General features: G+C 32.3%; 2 protein-coding genes across 5 annotated transcripts in view; one reads left to right on the top strand and one right to left on the bottom strand.

Moving 5' to 3' along the window:
• The first annotated feature begins 187 nt into the window (after positions 1-187).
• LOC114935321 (lysine-specific demethylase 4C) lies at positions 188-10,622 on the top strand. 4 transcript variants are annotated; one of them, XM_029308139.2, is made up of 11 exons: positions 188-369; positions 1,363-2,154; positions 2,234-2,439; positions 2,580-2,938; positions 3,017-5,433; positions 5,536-5,718; positions 5,805-6,104; positions 6,489-6,680; positions 6,831-6,944; positions 7,040-7,132; positions 7,276-10,622. In XM_029308139.2, exons 2-11 carry the CDS (start codon positions 1,381-1,383, stop codon positions 7,378-7,380), a joined length of 4,743 nt encoding a protein of 1,580 aa, XP_029163972.1. In that variant the 5' UTR covers positions 188-369; positions 1,363-1,380; the 3' UTR covers positions 7,381-10,622. The 4 variants fall into 4 exon arrangements, with proteins under 4 accessions (XP_029163972.1, XP_029163970.1, XP_085335582.1 ...); XM_029308137.2 differs by having other exon boundaries at positions 1,360-2,154; XM_029308138.2 differs by lacking the exon at positions 188-369 and adding an exon at positions 402-876 and having other exon boundaries at positions 1,360-2,154.
• Positions 9,441-23,100, bottom strand: part of LOC114935322 (ATP-binding cassette sub-family G member 1) — a 26,987-nt gene continuing 13,327 nt past the window's right edge. The window contains exons 3-10 of the mRNA XM_029308140.2: positions 20,653-20,770; positions 17,628-17,823; positions 16,532-16,679; positions 15,142-15,381; positions 14,418-14,537; positions 13,582-13,845; positions 11,506-11,762; positions 9,441-11,231 (exon numbers count right to left, since the gene is read on the bottom strand). Coding sequence (XP_029163973.1) covers positions 10,893-11,231; positions 11,506-11,762; positions 13,582-13,845; positions 14,418-14,537; positions 15,142-15,381; positions 16,532-16,679; positions 17,628-17,823; positions 20,653-20,770 — 1,682 coding nt within the window. The 3' untranslated portion in view covers positions 9,441-10,892. The remainder of the gene's footprint in view (positions 11,232-11,505; positions 11,763-13,581; positions 13,846-14,417; positions 14,538-15,141; positions 15,382-16,531; positions 16,680-17,627; positions 17,824-20,652; positions 20,771-23,100) is intronic.

Here is a 23,100-nt window from a genome sequence, read left to right as displayed (position 1 = left end):
CTCTGATTTGCGCTCGACGATGTCGACCCGTCGATGGGCGGTCGCGCATTAATGGCGTACGTGACCAAACGACGGATTTTGAATCTCGCACGCGGCGCGCAGGTGGCGCTGGCGCCTGCGCGGCGCCAGCGCCACCTGTCAGCGCCTGCGCGCTACTACTACCACTACCACTGCCAGCAGTACTACTACGACGACGACGCTGCGCGGCGCTGCTCCGCGAAAGCACGTACATCAAAAATCCGTGTGTATATGTGTAGTATATTGTGTCAAAAAGCCGTGCGTGATTTATCTCCCAGCGAAACGTCTCCCGTACTCGCGCGTGGAGGATGCTACTGATACAGGAGAGGTGATCTTCATAATCGGGCGTGTGTAAGTATCCTGTAACACGCGGACGCCTGACCCTCCGCCGAGGGACGATTTGTGTTTTATCTGTCCTCGGCTCTCCTCGAGTGCGCGATTCTCGCGTACCTTCCTCATCGAGATCGTTTTGCTCAAAACCTTCATCGATTCTCGCAGAATCCTGACGGATGAGATTCCGGAAAGAGGGAAACAAAATCCTGGAGTCTCGACCGTCCCCTCCCAGAGCTGCGTTGAATGAATCGTGTACGTGCGCGAGGGAGAGAATCCTGCAACAATAGATAACTACCATTTTGTGTGTTTATGGATCCCCTTTCTCTGCTCCCCCTTCCTCTTCCTTCTCCACCGCCCTCGCGTTTCGTTCTGAAAACATCGAATTTAGGGTTTCGAAGAATTATATTCGTAGACTCTTTTGCGTTTATTTCCTTTTCTCGGTATTACACAACTCCTTGTTCGATTTCGATCTCTGACAGGAATCTACTCCTATGTGTAGGAAAGGTGTACGATTTCGTCATCTTGGTAGTGTATCCGAATCCTGATGAATGAAATGCGTAGTGACAAATATTTGTATGAATCGCAGCAGGCGTATTTTACGATATAAATAAATATTCAAAAAAGTACTCCTACTGAATCGAATCAAAATACTGGTGCTAAATACATATCACGCTGGAGTACCCATAAATTTTTTGTACGATGTTTATTTTCAATCTTTTTCGAGAAATATACAAGTTTATTTATTTTTGTGATAAAATAATGTAATTATGGCTAAAATTGAAATCAAATACCTACAAATTTCAAGATTTTTTAATTCATAATTTTTTTATATATTAAAAAGAAAAAAATATATATATTTTTTAATTGTTATAAAAAATATTAAAGTAGTACTATCAAAAGTAAAAGTATAGCAGTACTACTGAAGCTTACTTAAAAATTGTTTTATTATTGTAAAACATATGTTAATAATATCCTATTAGAGATTGAAAAACTTTATTTGATTTGCAGCAGTAATATATAAATTCAGTAATGGCTAATAATTCAAGAGGAATACCCCGCATACAGGTCTTTCGACCGACGTATGAAGAGTTTAAAAATTTCACACAATATGTGGAATATATGGAGAGTCAGGGTGCTCATAAAGCTGGCTTGGCAAAGGTGATACCACCACCAGAATGGATTCCGAGGAAAAAGGGCTATAACCTGGAAGAACTAGATCTTAGTATTCCAGCGCCAATCTGTCAGGTTGTCACTGGAAAGCAAGGCCTTTATCAACAGATCAATATCCAAAAAAAATCAATGACTGTCCAAGAGTACAGTAAAATGGCCAACTCTGAACGTTATGCCACTCCTCGTCACTTTGATTACGAGGATCTGGAAAGGAAATATTGGAAGAACATAACATATGTAGCACCGATATATGGTGCGGATGTATCTGGTTCTTTGACCGATCCAGATGTAAAGGAGTGGAACATCAATCACTTAGGAACGATCTTGGATTATGTTAACAAAGACTATGGTATATCCATTGATGGCGTCAATACAGCTTATTTATATTTTGGAATGTGGAAAACCACATTTGCGTGGCACACGGAAGATATGGATCTTTATTCTATAAATTATCTTCATTTTGGCGCACCTAAAACATGGTATGCTATACCTCCGGAACATGGACGTAGACTGGAAAGACTGGCCAATGGCTTTTTCCCATCGAGTTATCAGAGTTGTCAGGCCTTCTTGCGTCACAAAATGTCTTTGATATCCCCTCAAATATTAAGACAATATTCTATTCCATGTAACAAAGTAAGTGTCTCTCCACTTATGCTACATTTGTAAATTTTAAATATTGCTCTTAATCAATTGACAACTTTCATTTTTACAGATAACACAAGAAGCTGGAGAAATAATGATTACGTTTCCATATGGTTACCATGCTGGTTTTAATCATGGATTTAATTGCGCCGAATCTACTAATTTTGCAGCACCTAGATGGGTAGAGTACGGAAAGAGAGCTACGCAGTGTACCTGTAGTAAAGACATGGTCAAGATATCTATGGATACCTTTGTCAAACGCTTTCAACCCGAGAGGTATGTAGATAATATATACCTAATTTCACTTGATAATTTTATGAGATTATGTGCACAATTATTATACACTTTACATATGTGTAGAAATATTCACTATAATAAATTATCATGCATAACTTCATATTAATTCCGGTTAACAGATATGATTTATGGCTACGTGGTGAAGATGTTGGTCCCCATCCTGAAGATCCTAGGCAAACTGCTGCACCAATGCCATCGCAAATGGATTTATTGTGCAACAGCAGTAGCAATGGTCAATTACCACAGAGCTACTTGAATGCAGTGCCGAAAAATAAGCGACATATGATTCATAAGAAGAAGATTAACACAAATTCTGCTGTTAATATGGTAGAATTAGTTAACCGTGCGGACATTCCTCCGGATATTAAAAAGGCTTTGCAAGATCTTGAATTTGAAGAAATTGAGGAACCAATAGACGAGCCGGATGAACAACAATTGCAAGTTTTAGAAGATATCTGGTTAAAAGCAGGAGAAATGGGTAAAATTTTCTACATTTTTATTTTAATCAATGTAATCAGTAGCTTTTCTTTACTGATTTGAAATACTTTTATTTTAGATGTTGAGGAAGCGTCTGTGTACGACGATGGTTACAATCGCAAGAAAAGCAAAAAGAAGAAGAAAAAGCAAAGTGGAAGTAGAGAAAAGAAATCTAAAAAGGAAATCAATAAAATTATTAATACACAGGACGTGAATATGATTAAAGTGGAAATAAAAACTGAAGACATGAGTACTTTTGATAGCGACGAAATTCCGGTGATTCAAGGAAGTTACAACGACGATATTATAATACATAGTGATCCTATGGAAGATCCTCTGAAATTAGATTTTTCCGAAGTTGTCGACAAATCTGCTAAAAAGAGGAAGAAGCATTTGAGTCACAGCAGTCAGAAGAAAATAAGATTGAAACCTCCATCGTCCAAAAGTAAATCTAAATATAATAATACACCATTCTATTCTGGCACATCAATTTTAAATCCTAATCAATTCGGAAATATGGCGCTACCTGATTTTCATAATAGAATTCCTACTGTAAAAGATACATCTAACAATCAAAGAAAAACAAATGCATTGCCTGGAAATATTCCGTTTGGTAATGAACACAGCACGATAAATGTAAAGGATAAAATTGTAAATACAACCAACAGTGATCAAATATCTATAAATTATACTTATAATGGTGACAAAGATAAAAAAATATTAATGAATAGTATAGTAGGAAATACAGCGACAAGCATTGATTCATTGAAAGATGTCAAAAGCGATCCTTACAAACTAATGTACCAAAAGAACTTCAATGCTACAATACAAAAAAATTCTGGACATCAAAATGAAAGTACAAAAATCAGTTCTTATATGAAACAGCCTATAAATTACAAAGCTACAGCAATATCCACGAAAAACGAATCGATACAAAATAATAATAGGCCCCTGTTAAAAGCGCCTCGATTAAGCATACTGCCGATAAAAGTTTCACAACTTGAAAATGCTGCTACAAGTCAAGAGAGCTTGTTCAGCCCACCTATGGATCCCAATGTACAAAATATTGAGAAGTCACCAGAATCGAAACCTACTCTCCCACCTGAAGATATGGCGACATTCTATCCGAATACAACTTTCCACAACAATCCACCGATTTTAGAAAATGAATTAGAAGCGCAGCACAACGGAAATGATAATTCACCGAAAAGTATACCAAAACTAGAGGAAATTAATATTCAGCTTCCACCTGGTACTGCCTGTACTCCGATCATCAATAGAATTCCACAGGGTCCCGTTCTTCACAATAACAATTTCTCCACGGTTAGTCAGCACAGCATGAATTCAAAACCAAAACCTGAATTGGGAAATATACCCATGTCAGAGAAGATGTCCCCGGCTTACCCAGGAAAATTCTGGCCAAATCCGTACATAAATTCTTCAGGAATTTCTAAACTGACTCAAGCGTCTACTGGCGCCATGAATAAAAATGGCCTCATGCAAATTGGGCAATTTCCAGCTTGTGCATCATATCCTGTATCAAATATGATGCAGCCACACTCTCCCGGCGTGTATGGCTCTAAAATGGTGTTCCCTTCAAATATGATCCCTCCAAATACAAACGTATATTTACAAACTGTCGAACAGTCGACTGCCAAAGTGACCTCAACCGTTCCAAACAATTCGAAACGAAGTAAGAATACGTCGCGCCAGAAGTCGCAAAAAGGACATACATCGCGTAAAAAGTCATCTTCGAAGAGCGACAAATCGAACAACGCAGTTATAAGTACATCTCGAACAAATGTCGCTTCCATCGGAACGCAAATTAATAATCCTCTAGACGTACCTGCATTGAGCTATAATACGGACAATAGTCTATCGCGAGTTGCAAATACGCAAGACGATACGATATATTCGTATGTACATTCCTCGACCGAGAAGAAATCACCTGTAGATGATGTTACACAATCTAGCGAGAGTGAAAACATTATATCGAGTATATCGGACAATAAGGCGCAGCTACAAGGCTTAATAAAGATAACAGATAATACTCATTCTCATTTATCTTTGTCTAACAAAGTCAAACAAAACCAAATACCCATCTTGAGGAAGAAGCCCAAAGAAAAGTTGAAGAAATCTACGACGAGGAAAAAGAAAACAGCAACTAACGTAGCAACTGCAATTGCGACTTCCACGAGCCAAGTTACGAAAGACGAAGCCAACATAATATCAACGCAATCCACTGATATGTCACAATCCAGTAGCGGTTCCCAACCAATCACGTCGACGATTCCCGGACATATTTCAGAAATGATTTACCCGAATATACCGAATAGCGACTTGCTGAAAGCTTTCAATGATTATTGGAGCACTCAAGTCTCCCATTGTGCAGTATGCACCACTTTTGCTTCACCTACGAGCGGAAGCAACAGAGTAATGCCACCTGATTGGAAGTATTGCAAATCAACCACGTTACCTGAAAGCACGCCGATATGGGTAAGAACATTTAATAAAATGTTAATTCCTTTTTTTTCAATTGATGTCAACGTAAATGTAACAAATTACAAAGATATTAAATGAATAATTTATGTACCTCAGGTGTCAGGCAGTATTTTTGCGGCCAATTCCAAGGAACAGGTTGTAGAGCCGGAAAACAACAAACTCCTACGATGTAGAGAGTGTCACGTGACTGTTCATGCATCCTGTTACGGTATAACTATATTACCTACGGATATCCGAAATTGGGCCTGTGATAGATGTAAAGCCGGCAGGAATGATGTGGTAAGTGTGAAAAAAAATCTCTTCTTTTTTCCTTTTTAAATATATGCATTTTGTCTAATCTCGGCTCTGTTGTCTCGATCAACTAGATGTGTTGCTTGTGCCCGATGTTTGGCGGTCCCTTGAAACGCACCAGCGACAGTCGATGGGCGCACATCTTGTGCACGCTTATGGTACCGGGAGCCACCTTCAAGGATGCCATAAATAAAGATCCCATCAACGTATTGACGATTATGGCGGAGTCGTTGAACAAGAAGTGTTGCTTCTGCGGCCAGGAAGGCGGAGCATGTCTGAAATGTAATCAATGCACCAACGTGTTCCATCCGTCTTGCGGTCTCGCGGCGGGTGCCGCATTTATCATACCAGTGTACAATTCGCAAGAACTGCAGGTACAGTATTGTTAATCGTACAGTTTGTAATAATCGTAGGGCTTCTTGACCGACCATGTTGGAATTGTGACGTCAGAGATGAGAAAACACACGCTAAAAATTCAGCACTCTTAAAATACCTTGAAAACTAGCATTTCGCATAACAAAGTCTGATATCACGATCATTTTATAGTTGTTAATTGACTGTCAAGGGAAAAGAATAGTTTTCGAGGTATTTTAAAAGTATGCTGAAGCCATTTAAAGTAGTGTTGTTTCACCGAAATATCTTTTCATTTAAAAATGTCACCTAAGAATTTTTAGCTTGTACTTTTTCTGACATCACAATCTAACATAGCCGCGACGAAGACTCAAGAATCTTAATCTACGTAAGTTTAATCTATTCAGGTAACGTGTAATGGTCATGACGAAGACAAGGGAAAAGTTCTGCAGATACGACAAGGTGAAACTGTTTGGGCGAAACATCGAAATAGCAGATATTATCAAGCCAAAGTCGAGTCTATTCAGCATATTCTCTTTTACATGGTTACATTTAGCGATAACAGTTTCAGCGAAGATTTGTATCCCTCTGACATAACCGTAAGTTTTTACACAGTCTATTTTTTATCCTACTCTTCTTTTCTATTTGAAGCCGATTAAAATAAAAATTGTTGTCATAAAAAAATATATGATATTCTTTGAAGCATATGCTTTATACATTTATTATATTTGTTGAATCTTTCTGTTTAGAATTATGATTCTGGAAATATACCGCCACTCGGAGCCGCGGTGAGAGTAAATTGGACAGATGGCGAGACGTACGATGGTGTCTTCGAAGGCACAAATCATCAGATAATGTTTAATGTAAGTAAATTTTGATACCGTGGTATAAGATTTGAATATTTCTCATTTGATCTATTAACTATTAATAATGATAATTGTGCGATTTTTCTGTTTAGGTAATTTTCGAGGATGGTTCGCAACTTGATTTAAAACGCAGCGACATATATAGCTTACAGGAAGATCTGCCAAAAAGAGTGCGCACTCGTTTGGTGAGTTTAGCCTGAGATTGATATAATGGGTAAAACATCTCGATGAACGTGGCTTATTTCATTCATTTCGATATATTTTAACTTTCTGTTCGAAATCTATTATCTTTATGTTTATTTCTCTGTTTTCTGTTGGTTTATTAAAGTCTGTTGCCACTGAAATGAAGCACAGATCGCATCTTTATGGCACTGAAGATGAAACGGAGACGCAAAGAAAAGTGAAACAAACTATGAAACCCACTTACGATTAAACTTTTAAATGTAAATAATTATTAAGCAAAGAGACAGTATATAGAGTCCTATATTGTAAATAGTGTGGTATGCATGAGAATTTATTTTATAATTGTAATTATGTGTCTTCTCCTTAATAACTTGACTTCAATATAAAATTAATCAGGTGTAAAAATTCTTTTTTTTTATATGTTCAATCATTTTTATTTTAATTTAATTGATGTTTTCAATCAAATCTATGTCTCATTAAATTATTTGCAGTATTGTGCCTGTATAATTGTGTGGGGTACATTCCATATACAATATAGGCTATTAATATTAATAAATATTTAAAAAATGTGGGATATGGCGGAATTATTTGAATAGGATAAATTTAATTTTCAATTTTTTAAAATTGTTATAGCGTCACTAAACAAAGCATAAACATTCGAAAGATTTTTGCCATCACATCGCAAACGAACAAAGCTTAAGAGAACGTGCATGAAATCTTAACATTATTTAACAAAATGCTGTTCAAATTCACCCGCTGTATTGCATAACTGCTGTTTCGACGGCACCAATGAAAGATATTTAAGTATTGTAGTTTTGGACAAAACCCTTTCGGCCTGAAGCTAAATGTACTTGCACAAAATGTATTGTTTAAAAAAAGAATAAAGTTCTTGAGATATTATAAATTTGAGTAGAGTTCTGGAGTTTATAATTTTACTTTTTTGTTTTTCTCTCGTCCACATAAAGAAAACTTGTATCTAAGTTGCAAATTTTATAATTATCAGATTCTATTTCATTGGTACCATCGGTTCGTTTTGTTTAACTCATTGTGTATGATGATGCATTTCTCATTTTTATTTAAATATTTGAGATTTGAGCGTCACTGAACGGTGAAACCGTTCATTATTTTTAAATCAAAACGTATCGCATTTTATATAGGAGATTCAATGAATGTTTAATATCTATCAAATTAAAAATTAGAGAAATTTAAAAAACGTTACAACAATATACTATACAACAATACATATATATATATATATATATATATATATATATATGTTGTATAAAGACAAATGTCAAAATATTTTTAAAATAATACAAGATATAGTTATGCAAATCTTTCCATAGTAAACAATATGACAATGATTTTAATTATGATAATATTATGATTAATATTATTGTAATTTATTCAGAAAAATATGCGAACATATAAAATTACAATGTTGTAAGCGTATTGTACAAGTTTTGTTGTACAAGTTCATCAAGATTAAATATTTAACAATAAGCAGGAAGATTGAAAGTGTCCAACATTTTTTTTATAAAATTCTTGAGAATTTTCGAAATTGTGAATTTCTGTCAATAGCTCATCATTGTTTCATTAACACTTTTTAATATCATAACATACATAGAAAATTAATCCAAATAGAAATAAATAAAATTATATAAGAGAAGGAGGAGGGAAGTATAGTATTAGTAAGCATTATTGTTATTATTTTATCGTACAGAATTTCGTACAATATCTAAGAGAAACTGATGTTAAAGCAAAAGTTTTAAAGCTGTTTTATATCATCTGAGATATTTCAATTTATATTTACATGCAATTACAAAATTTTAGAAATTTATTGCATGACATTAAATATCCAATTTTACATTTATCATCATCCATAATATTCTGTAGAGTAATTTTTATGTAAATGGTTGTAACTCCATGTAATTAACAGTGAAGAATTATGTACATTATTGAGTCTTTCATTAATTTTGTTTCTAGTCGCTACTTTTATTCTGTTCAATATTTAATACTACAAGAGAGAATAAATTAAAGTAAATGATACAGTATTATCTTCCTTGTAGAAGCTACAATAGCAATATCACTTTTGTGCGTGCAATGTTATGGCACATATATATATATATATATATAAGAAAATAATGTGAGCAACAGAAAATATATCCTCAAGAATTATATTAATATACGAGTAACGAACAAGACTGCGATTATTGTTATGATTGTTATTGATACAATAGAAGTAACTATTTCTGTAAGTGAAATGCTTAGCCATTTAGTACGTGCTCTTTATAATTAAAATGATGAATATATTCGTACAGCTCTTTATTGAGTCCGATTAAAATGAAGTATAATAAATATACCTACAGTAAGTTATCTGTTAGAGTTTGTTACAATAATTGCTTAAACGCTCTTACTGGACATCACTTCGTATAAATAATAACATTTTTAAAACAAAACTGCGATTGTATAAGCTGATTTCCACAAAAAAATGTCTTGCATTAGGTATCTTATAGAGCTCGCGTTGCTCAAACTGTAATGCAAAACATACTATTGTTCATTGCTAGCTGTATGTACATATCTTAATTAATATATTTGAACATCAATCACGATCTTGGATAATAATACTTCATGATTACACGTAATGTTTGCACAAATTATGATGTATATAAACCATAGATTATAGCACAGTTATATATATTGTAGTTTTAAAGGTTTAAAAACACAAATGTGTATGTTAGAATTAAATACTATTAAAGTCGATTGAACAATGAGATTCACTCTACATTGTATAAGAATTTGAATGATATATATTTAAATGTAGAAATGACAAAAAACAAATGCATATGATAAAATAAAGACAAGAAAAAACTAAATGAATATATTTCACAATTTATAGTATTCTTTCTTACATCACGTATAGAAAATAACTTTTTAAGAAATTAATAAAAAATTAAGCACTTTTTCTCCTAGGAAAAAATTGAACGATTATTTTCCGCTTTATATTCTTTTGGAAAAAGGATCACATTTTCATCGATATTGATTATGTACAAATATATGTGTATATATGTACATATATATTTATTTAATAAAATTTTCACATTTATAAAGATAATTTAGGGAACTTTGTACATATCTCCGTAAATGTACTAGAAAAACGCGAATTAAATAAAAATTAAAAAATTTACAAACTATAGTATTACTATTACAGTACATTATATTGTTTACCGTGTTCTTAAAGCTTTAAATACGATGTAACTCTAAATTATAATAGCTTAGATACGCTGTATCGCATGTCTGCCGTTTTAATATCACTCAGGCTTATGTACACATATATAAACACATTCGACCTTTATACAAATTTTATCATTTTATTTCTCGATTATATTATCGCTTTCACTTTAGCGATTCGTCTTGTTTCGATCAATACAAAAGAACAAATTCCGACTAGTGATATTTTCTATAATTTCACTAAATAAAGTTTAAACACAAGTTCTCGAAAAAAAATGATAGAAATTCGTAAAACGCAAAATGAGATAAAATTGAGCGGAAACAATATAATTTCGCCTTTTTACGATTCTTTCACTTATGCTTAAGGGTCTCCAGCACAAGCTCTCTTACAGAGATGTTCTCTAAATTTTTTATGTAATATTTTACATAATAATTGATTTAATATATAATATTTCTATATTTTTTTTCACAATTTGCGACAACTTTCATTCTTTTTCATAGAAATTATGTGCAATACTGTATTGAGGTGACCTATCTCCTGTTGAGCTTACACCAGAGTGCACTGGCAGTTAAAAGATGCATTAATACACCAATACCAAGTATCAGTATGAGATTGTTCACCATATTTATATCGACCATATCCATCTCTGTGAGAAACTTGGTGGGTTTCTTGTAGTGACAGTAAAAGTCATCGCACTTCAAGTCCGTCCTGTCAAATCCGTATACGGTGTACAGCAGGTTCTGGAAACCCGCACGAAAATATGATATATGGAACATCCAACGGAACGCGTGCGGGGTATCCGTGTAACGAATGCAGAAGCCGAAGATGGAAAATACCACCGCGATTATAGGGCCGACGAATACCGCAATCTGCAAAGAATCACCAAATTAGCTTTCCAAGTTAAACCGTTGTCTCAGTCTTAGTTCTCCAGGTAGCAAGTGTATATTTTGACATCGAATGACATCATTAGACACCAAAATGACGTCAATTTGCTACTTGGGTCTATATAGCTTTCAAGGAATGATCAGACAGATGTGCAAATTCGTACATAAATGTTTAATATTTATATTTATATATTAATATATTATATTTTATCACACTTTTTAGGGAAGAAAACACCTGTGTAAGTCTGAAGAAATTTACCTTAACCGGGGTGGTAGCGCCAATGAAGAAACCCCATGCCTGCGCCGTTAGACTGGCAGCTATGCTGACTACCATGAAAGATATTATACGATTCGTCTCTATGGGTTGACCTGTCAACCAGTAACTCACACTAATATACGTAGCCGCGCACGCGGCTTGAAAAGGTATTTCGATAAGCAACATGCTGATGTAATACGGTGCTAGCCGGTACCAGCGGTTGAAATGCTCCCTCATAAGAATCCGCATTTCTAGGGGAACTGAAACAGATATAACGCACGCGTCAGATCACTCTAGACGATTTAAATGGAAATCTCTTTATTGCAATTTTCTTAATATGTAATCTTGTTGTAATTTATGTAATATTCCTGGAATTTGTCGCGACTTGGAAATATATGGTCCTTACACGCGTTGAATATTTATCGAGTGTCAGAGAATGAGAAAACTTCTTCCAAATAAAAAATTCTAAAACACGAGTTAATTTTATATACAGGGTATATTTATGGTAAATAAGTGCGAAAAATTTTAAGAATGATTCTTTCTCAAAAATTATCCTGTATAAGTATATAATATATATGGAAATGTACAATCGTTGACACAGAGGTTGCGACACTTTTTTTTAGTGAATTTATATGAACACGCAATCAAATTAACAGTTAATAAAATTAATGTTCATAAACTCACTAAAAAAAAAATGTCGCAACCTCTGTGTCAACGACTGTACTCGTGCACTTTATACCGTAAAAAAATGTTTAACAAAAGAAAATTCATCAGGGAGAGATATAAAAGTATATATATTTATATAAGAAATCCTTAATTTTCGACGAAGAATAATCATCTAAAATTTTTCACACTTATTTAGATACACTCTGTATATAATATGGAAATATACTCGTGCACTTTATGACCATAAAAGAGATTTTAACAAAGATGACGCATGTGAATTGTCTTTCTATATATATGCAAATGAAAGAAATATGCAAATAGACTTTCGCGCCGACATCAGATTCGCAAGAGATAATAAAATATAAATATAAATCATAAGGAAGGCGTAAAGAGCCATAATAAAATATGTTTCTAACGACGAAGAATCTCTCGTTTCTCATTCATTCATTCATTCATTCATTCAAATAAAAATCCACGTTAGAGGAATCGCATACGTGTGCGATATAAATTATTCGTGGCCGATTATTTAAATTGAGGTTGAATTATTATCACGTCATTAATCGCTGTCACTTGGCGAGTGTCACTCGAAGATGCTATGACGGTGCTTATTCAAATGAACAATGTGTAAAATTTAATCCCGCCGGGGGAGAATCGAGTCGAGCGGAGGGGATATTCGCGTTTCCTTGACCCACATTTCCTGGTGTAACGACCGCGAACGTTCACCGAATGTGTGTTGCATTGCTCGATGCAGCAACGGTGAAGGTAATTATTCTCGTAACGACGCGGGGTTTCGAAAGGCACGAGCGGGACTCGCGTTTGATTAGTTGTAGACTGTAATAGCTGACATTTTCAATAGCCAATTAAATTCATAAATCCTTAAGACATGTATGTACATACATATATGTACAACGCTGAGAGATAATCAGTGGGTCAAATGGCAAATCCGAATCCGTTACGATAGATTGTACGAAATTACTAAGTCGCATCAATCCTTAAATAAAAATAAAAAAAGAAGATATAATTAATATACATCCTACAATTTGCATACTTGTGTTTCGCGATGAAAATAAAAAAATATTAATTCTCGTTAGACGAAGATTATTCCAAATGATTTTATGCGTTATGCACACATTACAACGTGTAATTAGAAATATTCATTATATCCGTATATATGAAAGATTATCGATGTAACTGATCTGAATAACAGATAAAAATGAAAACAGAGGATAAAACATCAACTTAGAAATACAGAATACAGCTGCGCACATATATACGAGAATATATATCAGTATGTACATGTGTGCCTGATCAGAATAATAAACGCATAAAGACCGATTAATATAGACATAATATGCTGTAATCAAATACACTTAAATCAAATTGATTGCTTTATATATGATCGTAGCTACTTACAGGCCAAAGTGACGGCCATTTTTCCAGTATAGACTATAAGTAATAAAGATCCGTACAAATAGACGTAATTCGCTAGGACACCATTAGCTCGATAGCCGCTTCCCATGTACAAATATCCGAAGATCATGCCGATCATCAGATGACAGAGCAGACGCGTCATCAATAACGTGTAATCTCTCTTCAAGCACAACAGCTGTCTCTTATAAAGAAGATAGCACTGCGTTAGGAAAGTGGCGGGCGGTGGTGGTTCCTTGACAACATTTTCTGGCAATGATACATATAAAAAATTATTAGTACTCACGATATTTTTTAAAATAATATTTTTCCCTTATATCTTTTTCTGATAATTATAATATAATTTAAAATAATGTAATTATATATATATATAATATATCATTGCCTCGCGCGTTCAAAGGCATGGAAATAAATTAGAAAAATGCAAGCATTTTTATATGTAATATACTTGTTAATGGACATAGATTATAAAATTCTGCATATGAGTATAATATATAAAATTTTGCATAAATTCTTTCACGCGCGAATATTAGAATATTAAAAAAAAGTCTTTCATGTCACACACGAGACATGCATGAATATACTTAATTACTAGCGTAATAAAATATTTATAACAAATATATCCGCGCTGAATATCTCCACTCACTTTTATAAATGAATATTCCATCACGAATAATCAATTGAATTAAAGAACGTTTATATATGCAGTATATAATGGATTCCATTATATGAACGCGACTGAGAATGCTTTATTCGAGATATTAATAGCCGCTCATTTTTAATTGACGAAGATAAAATTTCTAAAAAAGGAGATTTCTTACTTTCTTCAGACACCAGATCCTTGGTAAAAGCGACTGATTTCTGATCGACCTGTATCGTTTCCGCTGCAGCTACCAGCTTGTCTAGCGAAATTCCGTATTCTCCAATCGCTACCTCGAGGACTGAAAAAAATGTTATTTTAAATTTTAAATCATTATTTCTTAGAAACCGATGATACTCATCTATATATACAATCGAATGCCACAATCGCAATTTGTACCCGGTATCAATTATATTAGTTATATAATCAATCTACTCGCGCCTAACATAAAATGTTAATGTAAAAAAATTATCGCTCTTCCTCGGCATGTTACATAAAAAGTTGACGATAGTAGAGCAAATCCGCATGATTAAACGATGTTAATAAAATAAAGTACATTTCAAACAATCGTATCTTTCATTGGAAACATCGGCACATTCTTCCCGCATTTTTACATTCAATTTTTTAAATATAATATTTTTATAATTTAGTATACTTAATTATAATACTATAAATATAATTTAATATAATTATAATATATACTAGTAATTTAATATAATATCATTTTTAAAATATATGCTTATGATGATTCGTGACTCATCTTGCGCATACAAAATCGCGCGACTTTGTCGCGAGATTTATTTTAAATATATTAAACGATTTCATAGGCGCGCTTAAAGCGAATCCCGCTCAAGAGATGCTTTTTTTCGGTCTCGCTCGCAATCAGCCAAAGCTGCTCTACATACCGAAATCCGCCGGATTGTGATAAGATGGACAATTGACGCCGATGGAGGCCAAGTGTGGCAACAGCGAGCTAACCGGGCCCCTGTATATGCAGTAACCAGCTGCGACGACGTACAGGGAGTCGAACATCTCCAAGAGCAGGGCACTCGGCTGATGAATCGTACAGATCACCGTACGCCTTTCTAATCTGGCCAATCGTTTCATGAGAGCGACGCATTGACTGCACGAAGCGGAATCCAGACCTGAAAGAATTCAAGAAGTTCAAGTCAGAATAATTTGAGTTTTTTTTTTAAAAAAAGAACCTTACTTAATCTTCGTGCAAATTAAATTTCGATGGAATTGGTTAGTTTTTTTTGTATGTTGTAGCTTGTAATCTGCTGAATAAAAGATATGATGTAATATGCTAATAAATAAAAATTAAAGTTATTCAAAGCTAAATAAGGAACAGTTGCTGAGCTATAGCCGGGGTCAAACAACTCGCAGAGCAATTTTTTTCTATAGCTAGCTGTAGATCAAGAACTATCTACTATATTTAGCTCTGAATTTATTACATTTTTTTCAGCAGATCGAGAACTATATATAGTTAATCTTACCAAGATTCAATTTTATATAAGATTAATGGGGAGTTTTTGAGCCTATAAGAAATCGTCCAATTTCTATAAGAATTGTACAAAGTTCTTTCTAAAAAAAAATAAAAAAAACTTCAAGGTCTCTTCTCAGTTATTTTCGGCATTATTATATTTATTATTTTTTAATTTGGAGGTATATTGAATTTTAAACTCTGCGTATGTGCGAGATCTTTCTCTATCTATCTTATAAAATGACGCAATCGCGATAATTTTGCACAAACGCGATTGAAACTGGAAACGCGGAATGAGGTAATCGGAAATAGAAACATACATCGCGCACAATTGCGAGAGACAAGTCATTACAAAAATATACTCCATGACTTGACTATAACGGAATAACGACGTAATTACACCGAGTGACCTTTTCGTGCTATACAATCTGATGCAAATGACTATATTACAGCCATTGCAAAATATTAGATTGCCATATGTGCACATCGCGCACATTTATTTTTTGTCAGCCGCGTTCTTTCTTCGACAAGAGCATGTCTGTTATTGTATATTGTATCTTCAATTGCGATTATTATATATATTATATCTGATTGGATGTACATAGGATGATTGATCAACGTTTGTGACCTATTAAATATTTCGAGAGATTAAATGTTCTTCTATTTCTATATTTCTACTTATCAATAGACCTTGATATTTTCTGCTACTTTCTATATCTTTCTTTGCTTTTGTAATTATATTTATATTTTCAAGATATTAGAACTGTAAAGTCACTCAAAGTTATTAGTGTCAAAATTTTGACTGCACTCACCAGTCGTTGGTTCATCAAGGAATAATACTGAAGGATTGCTCAAGAGTTCCAAGGCAATGTCGAGCCGCTTTTTCTGTCCCCCTGACAATTTTCCGCACAACGTTTCATAACAATGAGTCAGGCCCAGCATCTCCAATAACTCCAAAACCTATACACATCACAGTAAAAAAATAAAATAAAATAAAACGGATAATAATCCTTAAGGTTCGCCAGTAATAATTAATAAAAATCTTTTCTCAATGGTAAAAGTCGACCAAACTGGCAATCATTTATTATAAATAATTAGTTAAAATACAACGTTTCGGCTGTCATTGCAGCCCTTTTCAAGTAAATCAAACGTAAATGCATAATAAATTAATACAGTAAATCAAATTCACTGCATATCACCGACAATATTCACATTGTTTTAATGAACAATGTAGAATTGACAGAAGTAAGCAAGAAATAAATAGATGTTAACAGTTAGCAAGAATCTTAGTCACTACTAGAGTAGTGACAAAGATTCTTGCTAACTGTTAACATCTATTTATTGTTCATTAAAACAATGTGAATATTGCCGGTGGTATGCAGTAAATTTGATTTACAGCATTAATTTATTATGCATTTACGTTTGATTTACTTGAAAAGGGCTGCAATGACAGCCGAAACGTTGTATTTTAACTAATTATTTATAATAAATGATTGCCAGTTTGGGCGACTTTTACCATTGAAGAAAGATTTTTAAATAAAATAAAATTGAGAATTCTAGAGACGGAGAAAAAAATCCCAATTATATTTATTGTATCTCTTATCTATCATAAATATAATTATATGATATATAATATAATATATAATATAATATAGAATATATTATATATATAATATATATGATATATAATAATTATAATTATAAATCGAATAAAAATAAGTATTGTATATATACAGAAAATTTTTTTTATTAATCAATCCTGTTATAGCTATTTTGAAATCAGCAAATGTGACAAGATTTTTGTGTTTATTTATTTAATTAATTTTTTCAGGCAGAAATTCGCGCAGTAAAAAAAACATAGATATTGCATATGCATGTGTCTCTCATTGAAGTATTTTTATCGCGAACCTGAGTATGTTTATAAGCGGAACTGATTGTGCAACCGAGCTTCAGATGAGCGGCCACAGTCATGGCTTCTCCGACAGTGATCCGGGTGCGAAGGATGGAGTCCTGCTGTATGTAACACGACGTTCTCTTCCATCGCTCGCTGTACGGTAGCCGAGTTTTGCCATTGACCAGAATCTCTCCTCTCACGCCCTTCACCCTGCGCACATTCGATGGGAAAATAAATTAATTACGATGGAAAATTAATTACGCTCCAATAAGAAAAATAGTGGAAAAAAATACAAGAAAAATATACGAAGTGATAACCTTTGTAAGTTATTACATCAAGGGGTGGGGAAAGATGTAAATTTCTTGTAAACATATACAGTCAGATCGCTTTTTTCCATTCGATGCGACGATAATGAACTTCGACGAAGTTAATCATATTGATTACGAGTATATGCATAGCTTCTTGTGTCGCAATAAATATTGAACATAACTATAATATTTCATGTAGCGTAATTAATTAATAAGAAAATCTTTTTTTTTTATATATGTTAATCACTGATATAGTATATCGCATGTTAATGTAAAAAATGAAAAAAATTTATGCGGAAAAAAAATACAAGTAATAAATAATAATTAATTCATTGTCAAAAGATGCGACCTATCATTAGTTTCTCACGCACAAATTAAATTAAATAGAGTTCTTCCGTATACATTTATCATTAATTAATACGATATAATGGGGGAATTAACGGTTAAGACACGAAGGATAAACGTTTACTTCCTGATTTATAATTACAATGTATATAGTAGCAAAGTTCTTGTAAAACACTAATTAACTTCCGTTCTAAGAAGCGAATAATAATTATCAGTGTTTGCTGTTATCTAAATAAAATTATATAGATGATAATCTAGATAAAATTTTAGCGTCATCTTATCTTTATATAGATAATAAAAATCACAAAATTATCTAGAATAATGTACAGATAATTTGGTTTAGAATTAAAAATAATATTAAAATAATTAATTTAAAATACTCAATTAGAATTTAAACAGTAAAAGCGATAAAAACTTATAAATAAAAATATGAATGTATTTTTAAATCCCTTTATAATTTACATTTTTTTCTAAAAATGTGTTTATTTTCTGGAAATTATATAGATGAGCCGCCATATAATTTTATATTTTATTCAGATATATTTAAAACAAAACATCTTTATCTTATTTAAGATAAATTTACATATTTTTATCTCATCTTTATCTAACTAATTTTAAAATCATCTACGCACAGCACTGATAATAATGCATATACATTCATCATGATAATTAAATAAATTTTCATCAAAACATTGTTGCACGAGAAATATTTATTGCGCACTCGCACAAAGAGCTTTGACAGATCTTACACATAATTCTGAACATCAATTATAATATATAAGGAAACATTTTTATTCGATTATTAACATATTGATAGTAAGAAGAAAAGAAAAAAAAGTAGTTATATACTGTGTGTAAACACCTAATCGAGTAAAGAGATTTATAATTCAAGAAATATCTATCGGGTTTAAAAGGTCACGGATGTTGCGTGATTGACAAGTATGTTGCTAATTAACGAGGCATGTCGTAATAATCAATCATTTCGCGATACAAACCGATTTTCGCGAGATGATGCACCTTATCTGAGTCGGGGCCCCTATTTCGCGGACGGGAAAGCTTCTCTGAATCTAAAAGTTTTTGTGTATCGTCTAAAGTCTAGAGATATATCGGGAAAAAATCGGGAAAAACGTAGTCGATCGAAACCATTCGGTCAGCGCATGTTTATCGAAACGGCTCGAGAGGCTCTTTTACAATAATCTTGTATTCTCGCGAGAAAAAAGATCTCGTCAATTAATTCAACAATAACAATCCAGTGTGATGGAAAAACTGATTCCTGAAAAAAATTGCGTTTTTACGTGGAAACGATTAAAAACCACTTTTTAATATCATTATCTTGTGATGATAGATCGAGTGCATTTGCGAGATTTGATATCTTCGAGTTTGATTTAATAAATTGATGATCGATTATCCAGCAAAAAATCATATCGTCGAACATAGAAGAGAAAAATATCGGAAATTATTATTAATTTAAAAATTTATTAATATTAAATTTAACGTTAAATTTAATTTAATTAATATTAAATTAAATAATATTAAATAATATTTAATTTAATATTAAATTATAAATTTAATTATTATTAAATATATTGAATATATACATTAATATTTGTAAAGTTGAATTTATGTTTATCTCTCTCGTTTCATCGTTCCAAAATATCCGGTTTCATTATCGCGTATATTTGAAGTCTTAATTCGACTTAATGATAGCTTTAAACATAATTAAGATTAAGAAACAGATGCATGTAGGCGATAAAAATGTGCTCACGATGTGTATACAGAGAGATAAATCTCTAAATTACTCGTCTGTTGTGTATCATCAAAGATTAAATAAATATATAAATAAATATACATATCCATAAAATATACTATAAAAAGATTCTTCTAAATATAATCAATATTATATATATATATATATATATATATATATATAAAAGAATGATAATAAGAGCCAAGTGCAGTAAAAGTTAATAAGAATTAAAAAAAATTGTTGTTAATATAAAATTGAAACTGAGGTTAATTCATATTAAAAGCTTATTACTCATATTAATATCTTGAATTCGTCACTGCTTGGATGACTTGAGAGACTTCAGTTTGAATTTTATATTAACCAAGTTTTTTCTTTATTTTTTTAATCGTTTAATTACATTGTTATTTATGTTTTTAAAATTATAAATTTTAATCATATAAAGATGGCTAAAAAAATTAAAACAAATATTTATGCTGATTATGCATATAATTTTATATTTTTAATAAATATAATAAATATAAATAAATGTAATAAATATTAAAAATAGCAATAAAAGTCAAGTACAATAAATAGAGTGCGTATATTTTATTGAAAACATGAAAAATATATATACATATATATATTTTTTTCAATACTTACGTGTAACCAGCGAGAACGTTGAGTAATGTCGATTTTCCGGCTCCGGATGGTCCCATAATTCCCACCAATTCGCCGGCCTTAAATTCCCCGCTGATGCCATGCAGAATTTCTTTCTCATCTACAACAAAAGTCCATTATATAAATTGCAATTATTCTCGATTGCGTCATAGGGATTTCATTCGCGATGATTCATCAATTGTCAATTCATTCAAGCGTCTCGTTCGCGAAGAGGTAATTCTTTTAATAAGTTTATTGTTTGACCTGAAACTGTATGAAGCGAGAAAAAAAGAGCATAAGTGTATGTCTCGAAACGTCAAGTCTTTACAACGAGCCTTGAACTTATATATATCGTACGTATATCTCACGTCTTTCTTTTATTGATGCAAGCACGATCGCTTGAAGGAAGTCGTTGACTTTAGACAACTTAATTGCGCTTTATTCGCATAAAGTAACACCGTAGAAAAATTTGTTTTCTTGTTAAAAACGGTGTTCGTTAAAATTGTTTTGTTAAATATTTAAGACATTCATGTGTTAATTGAACATATTGCTGTTGTGTCAAACAACTGAAGAAAGATGTAAAAATAATACAATGTGCATCTATTTTTAATTTTACACAATAAATATGTTCTGGTTTATTTGTAACAATTTATCTGTTAAAGTTTACAGAAAAAATGTTAATTTTCTATTTTACAATATAAGTAAAGATGATAAAATCTAAAACTAACATGTTTTTAGTTAATTTTTACATTAAAACTATGTTAATTTTACATAAAATTTATTTTAAATTATTTAAAATTTTGCATTTATTTTGCATTAAAATATCAACACAATATTTGTGTCTCCGTGTTATGTTAAATTAACACAATTTCTGTGAACCGTTTGGAACATGTGATATCTGTTAAATTTGGAAAGCACAGATAGGTAGAGTAAAATCTAAATGATTAATTGTATAAAATTAGATTAAATTTAGAGTCTGTGTGTGAAATATCTTATATCTTTGCAGCTGCAAAATATTAGTTTAGTTTCGGGAAGCAAATCGATTTTCGATACAATATATGCGCTTTTTATGATACTCTAAAATTAAAAATCAACACGCGGATTGCAAAATTGTTAATTTAATTAACCTACCATTCTTACGGGATATTAAAATTTGCATAGGTGACAAAGAGATGTTGTTGTTCCTATTTTTAATACATATGCATATGCAATACATTTACCGGTAATGTATCTCCAGTAATAAATGTATCGCAAATATCAATATTAATACAAGCGTTAATCTTTACTACCACTTCGGGGAACAACAATTGTCTCAGTATCTTTGGTAAGAATTTCATCAAGATAAGACGTGCCTTATTGCATCTCCATATTATAAATAAATATATATATTTTTGCGAATTATTTATTAAATAACTCTCGGATTCTCTTTTTAATCCCTCTCGAGTGATAATATTTTCATAAAAATAAATATATTTTCATAAAAATAAATATATTTTTATAAAAATAAATATATTTTCATAAAAATAAATTACGGAATAAATAAAAGTCAAACGTTCAAGACTCGGATTATCCAAGAAGTTGTGTATTCTCTCCTATTGTCTCTCTTTCTCTCGTTCCTTGATAATAAGAAGCAGATGATAAGAAGCAAACAATAGGAAAAGTTCGTGTGAAAATGGATAGCATTTCTAGAACACGATTACTTGATTATTTCTTATACAACCTTGTGTATATATTTCACCCGAACAAACCTTGAACTACTTGCGCGATAAGTTAGATAGCAGAAGAAGCGCGCGTTCTTAATAAAGTTCGCGCAAGATAACGTGTACATTCAGATGCAGACGAGTGTATAACGAGTGCCGTTTTCTTGAAGGTGTGTATGCATATGTAGATATATATATATATATATATATATATATATATATATATATATCTACGCACAATTGTCACAGAGTCGTATGCACATCGAATAAGTCGCATTTTTCCTCGACTGACGTAACGCTACTGTCCAAAGAACTGTGATATCACGATGTTAATAAACGAACCAAGTTTTCCCTCTCTTTTCTTGCTTGATGAAAAAAATTAAGTGATTATACAAAATATATTTCGAGAAAATTATTTTTCCAAAATTATCGATTTTTGGGACAAAACCTCCTGATCGCTTCACCTGTTTCTTGCAATTCTAATACGTGTTCAAAAGAAAATAGCGGGAAATTTAGTCGAGAATCCCCTTCCAGTTTGTACCAAGAAGAAAAAGATAAAATAGCTGTGACTAATCTTCCATTCTATTTTTGCTAACTTTGTGTCTTGAATTATTTCCTTGTAAATCATGCACAAGTTGTCTCATATATCAACAACGAAAGCTATAAAAAGACTCTTTGCTGCAGTCGTAAAAAAATAAAAAATAAAAAATAAATAAATAAATGCCTTCACCTCTATATAAATGTTATACAA

Source organism: Nylanderia fulva, unplaced genomic scaffold (assembly GCF_048542155.1).
Source record: "Nylanderia fulva isolate GAGA-0341 unplaced genomic scaffold, ASM4854215v1 Scaffold12, whole genome shotgun sequence".
NCBI classification, from domain to species: domain Eukaryota; kingdom Metazoa; phylum Arthropoda; class Insecta; order Hymenoptera; family Formicidae; genus Nylanderia; species Nylanderia fulva.
This window is presented reverse-complemented; position numbering and strand designations above follow the sequence as displayed.

Excerpts from the sequence above, each read along its gene's own strand:
- LOC114935321 (XM_029308139.2), top strand. The coding sequence starts at position 1,381 with ATGGCTAATAATTCAAGAGGAATACCCCGCATACAGGTCTTTCGACCG. Across the intron at positions 2,155-2,233 it reads ATTCTATTCCATGTAACAAA|ATAACACAAGAAGCTGGAGA; the intron begins GTAAGTGTCTCT and ends TCATTTTTACAG. Across the intron at positions 6,945-7,039 it reads ATCATCAGATAATGTTTAAT|GTAATTTTCGAGGATGGTTC; the intron begins GTAAGTAAATTT and ends TTTTCTGTTTAG.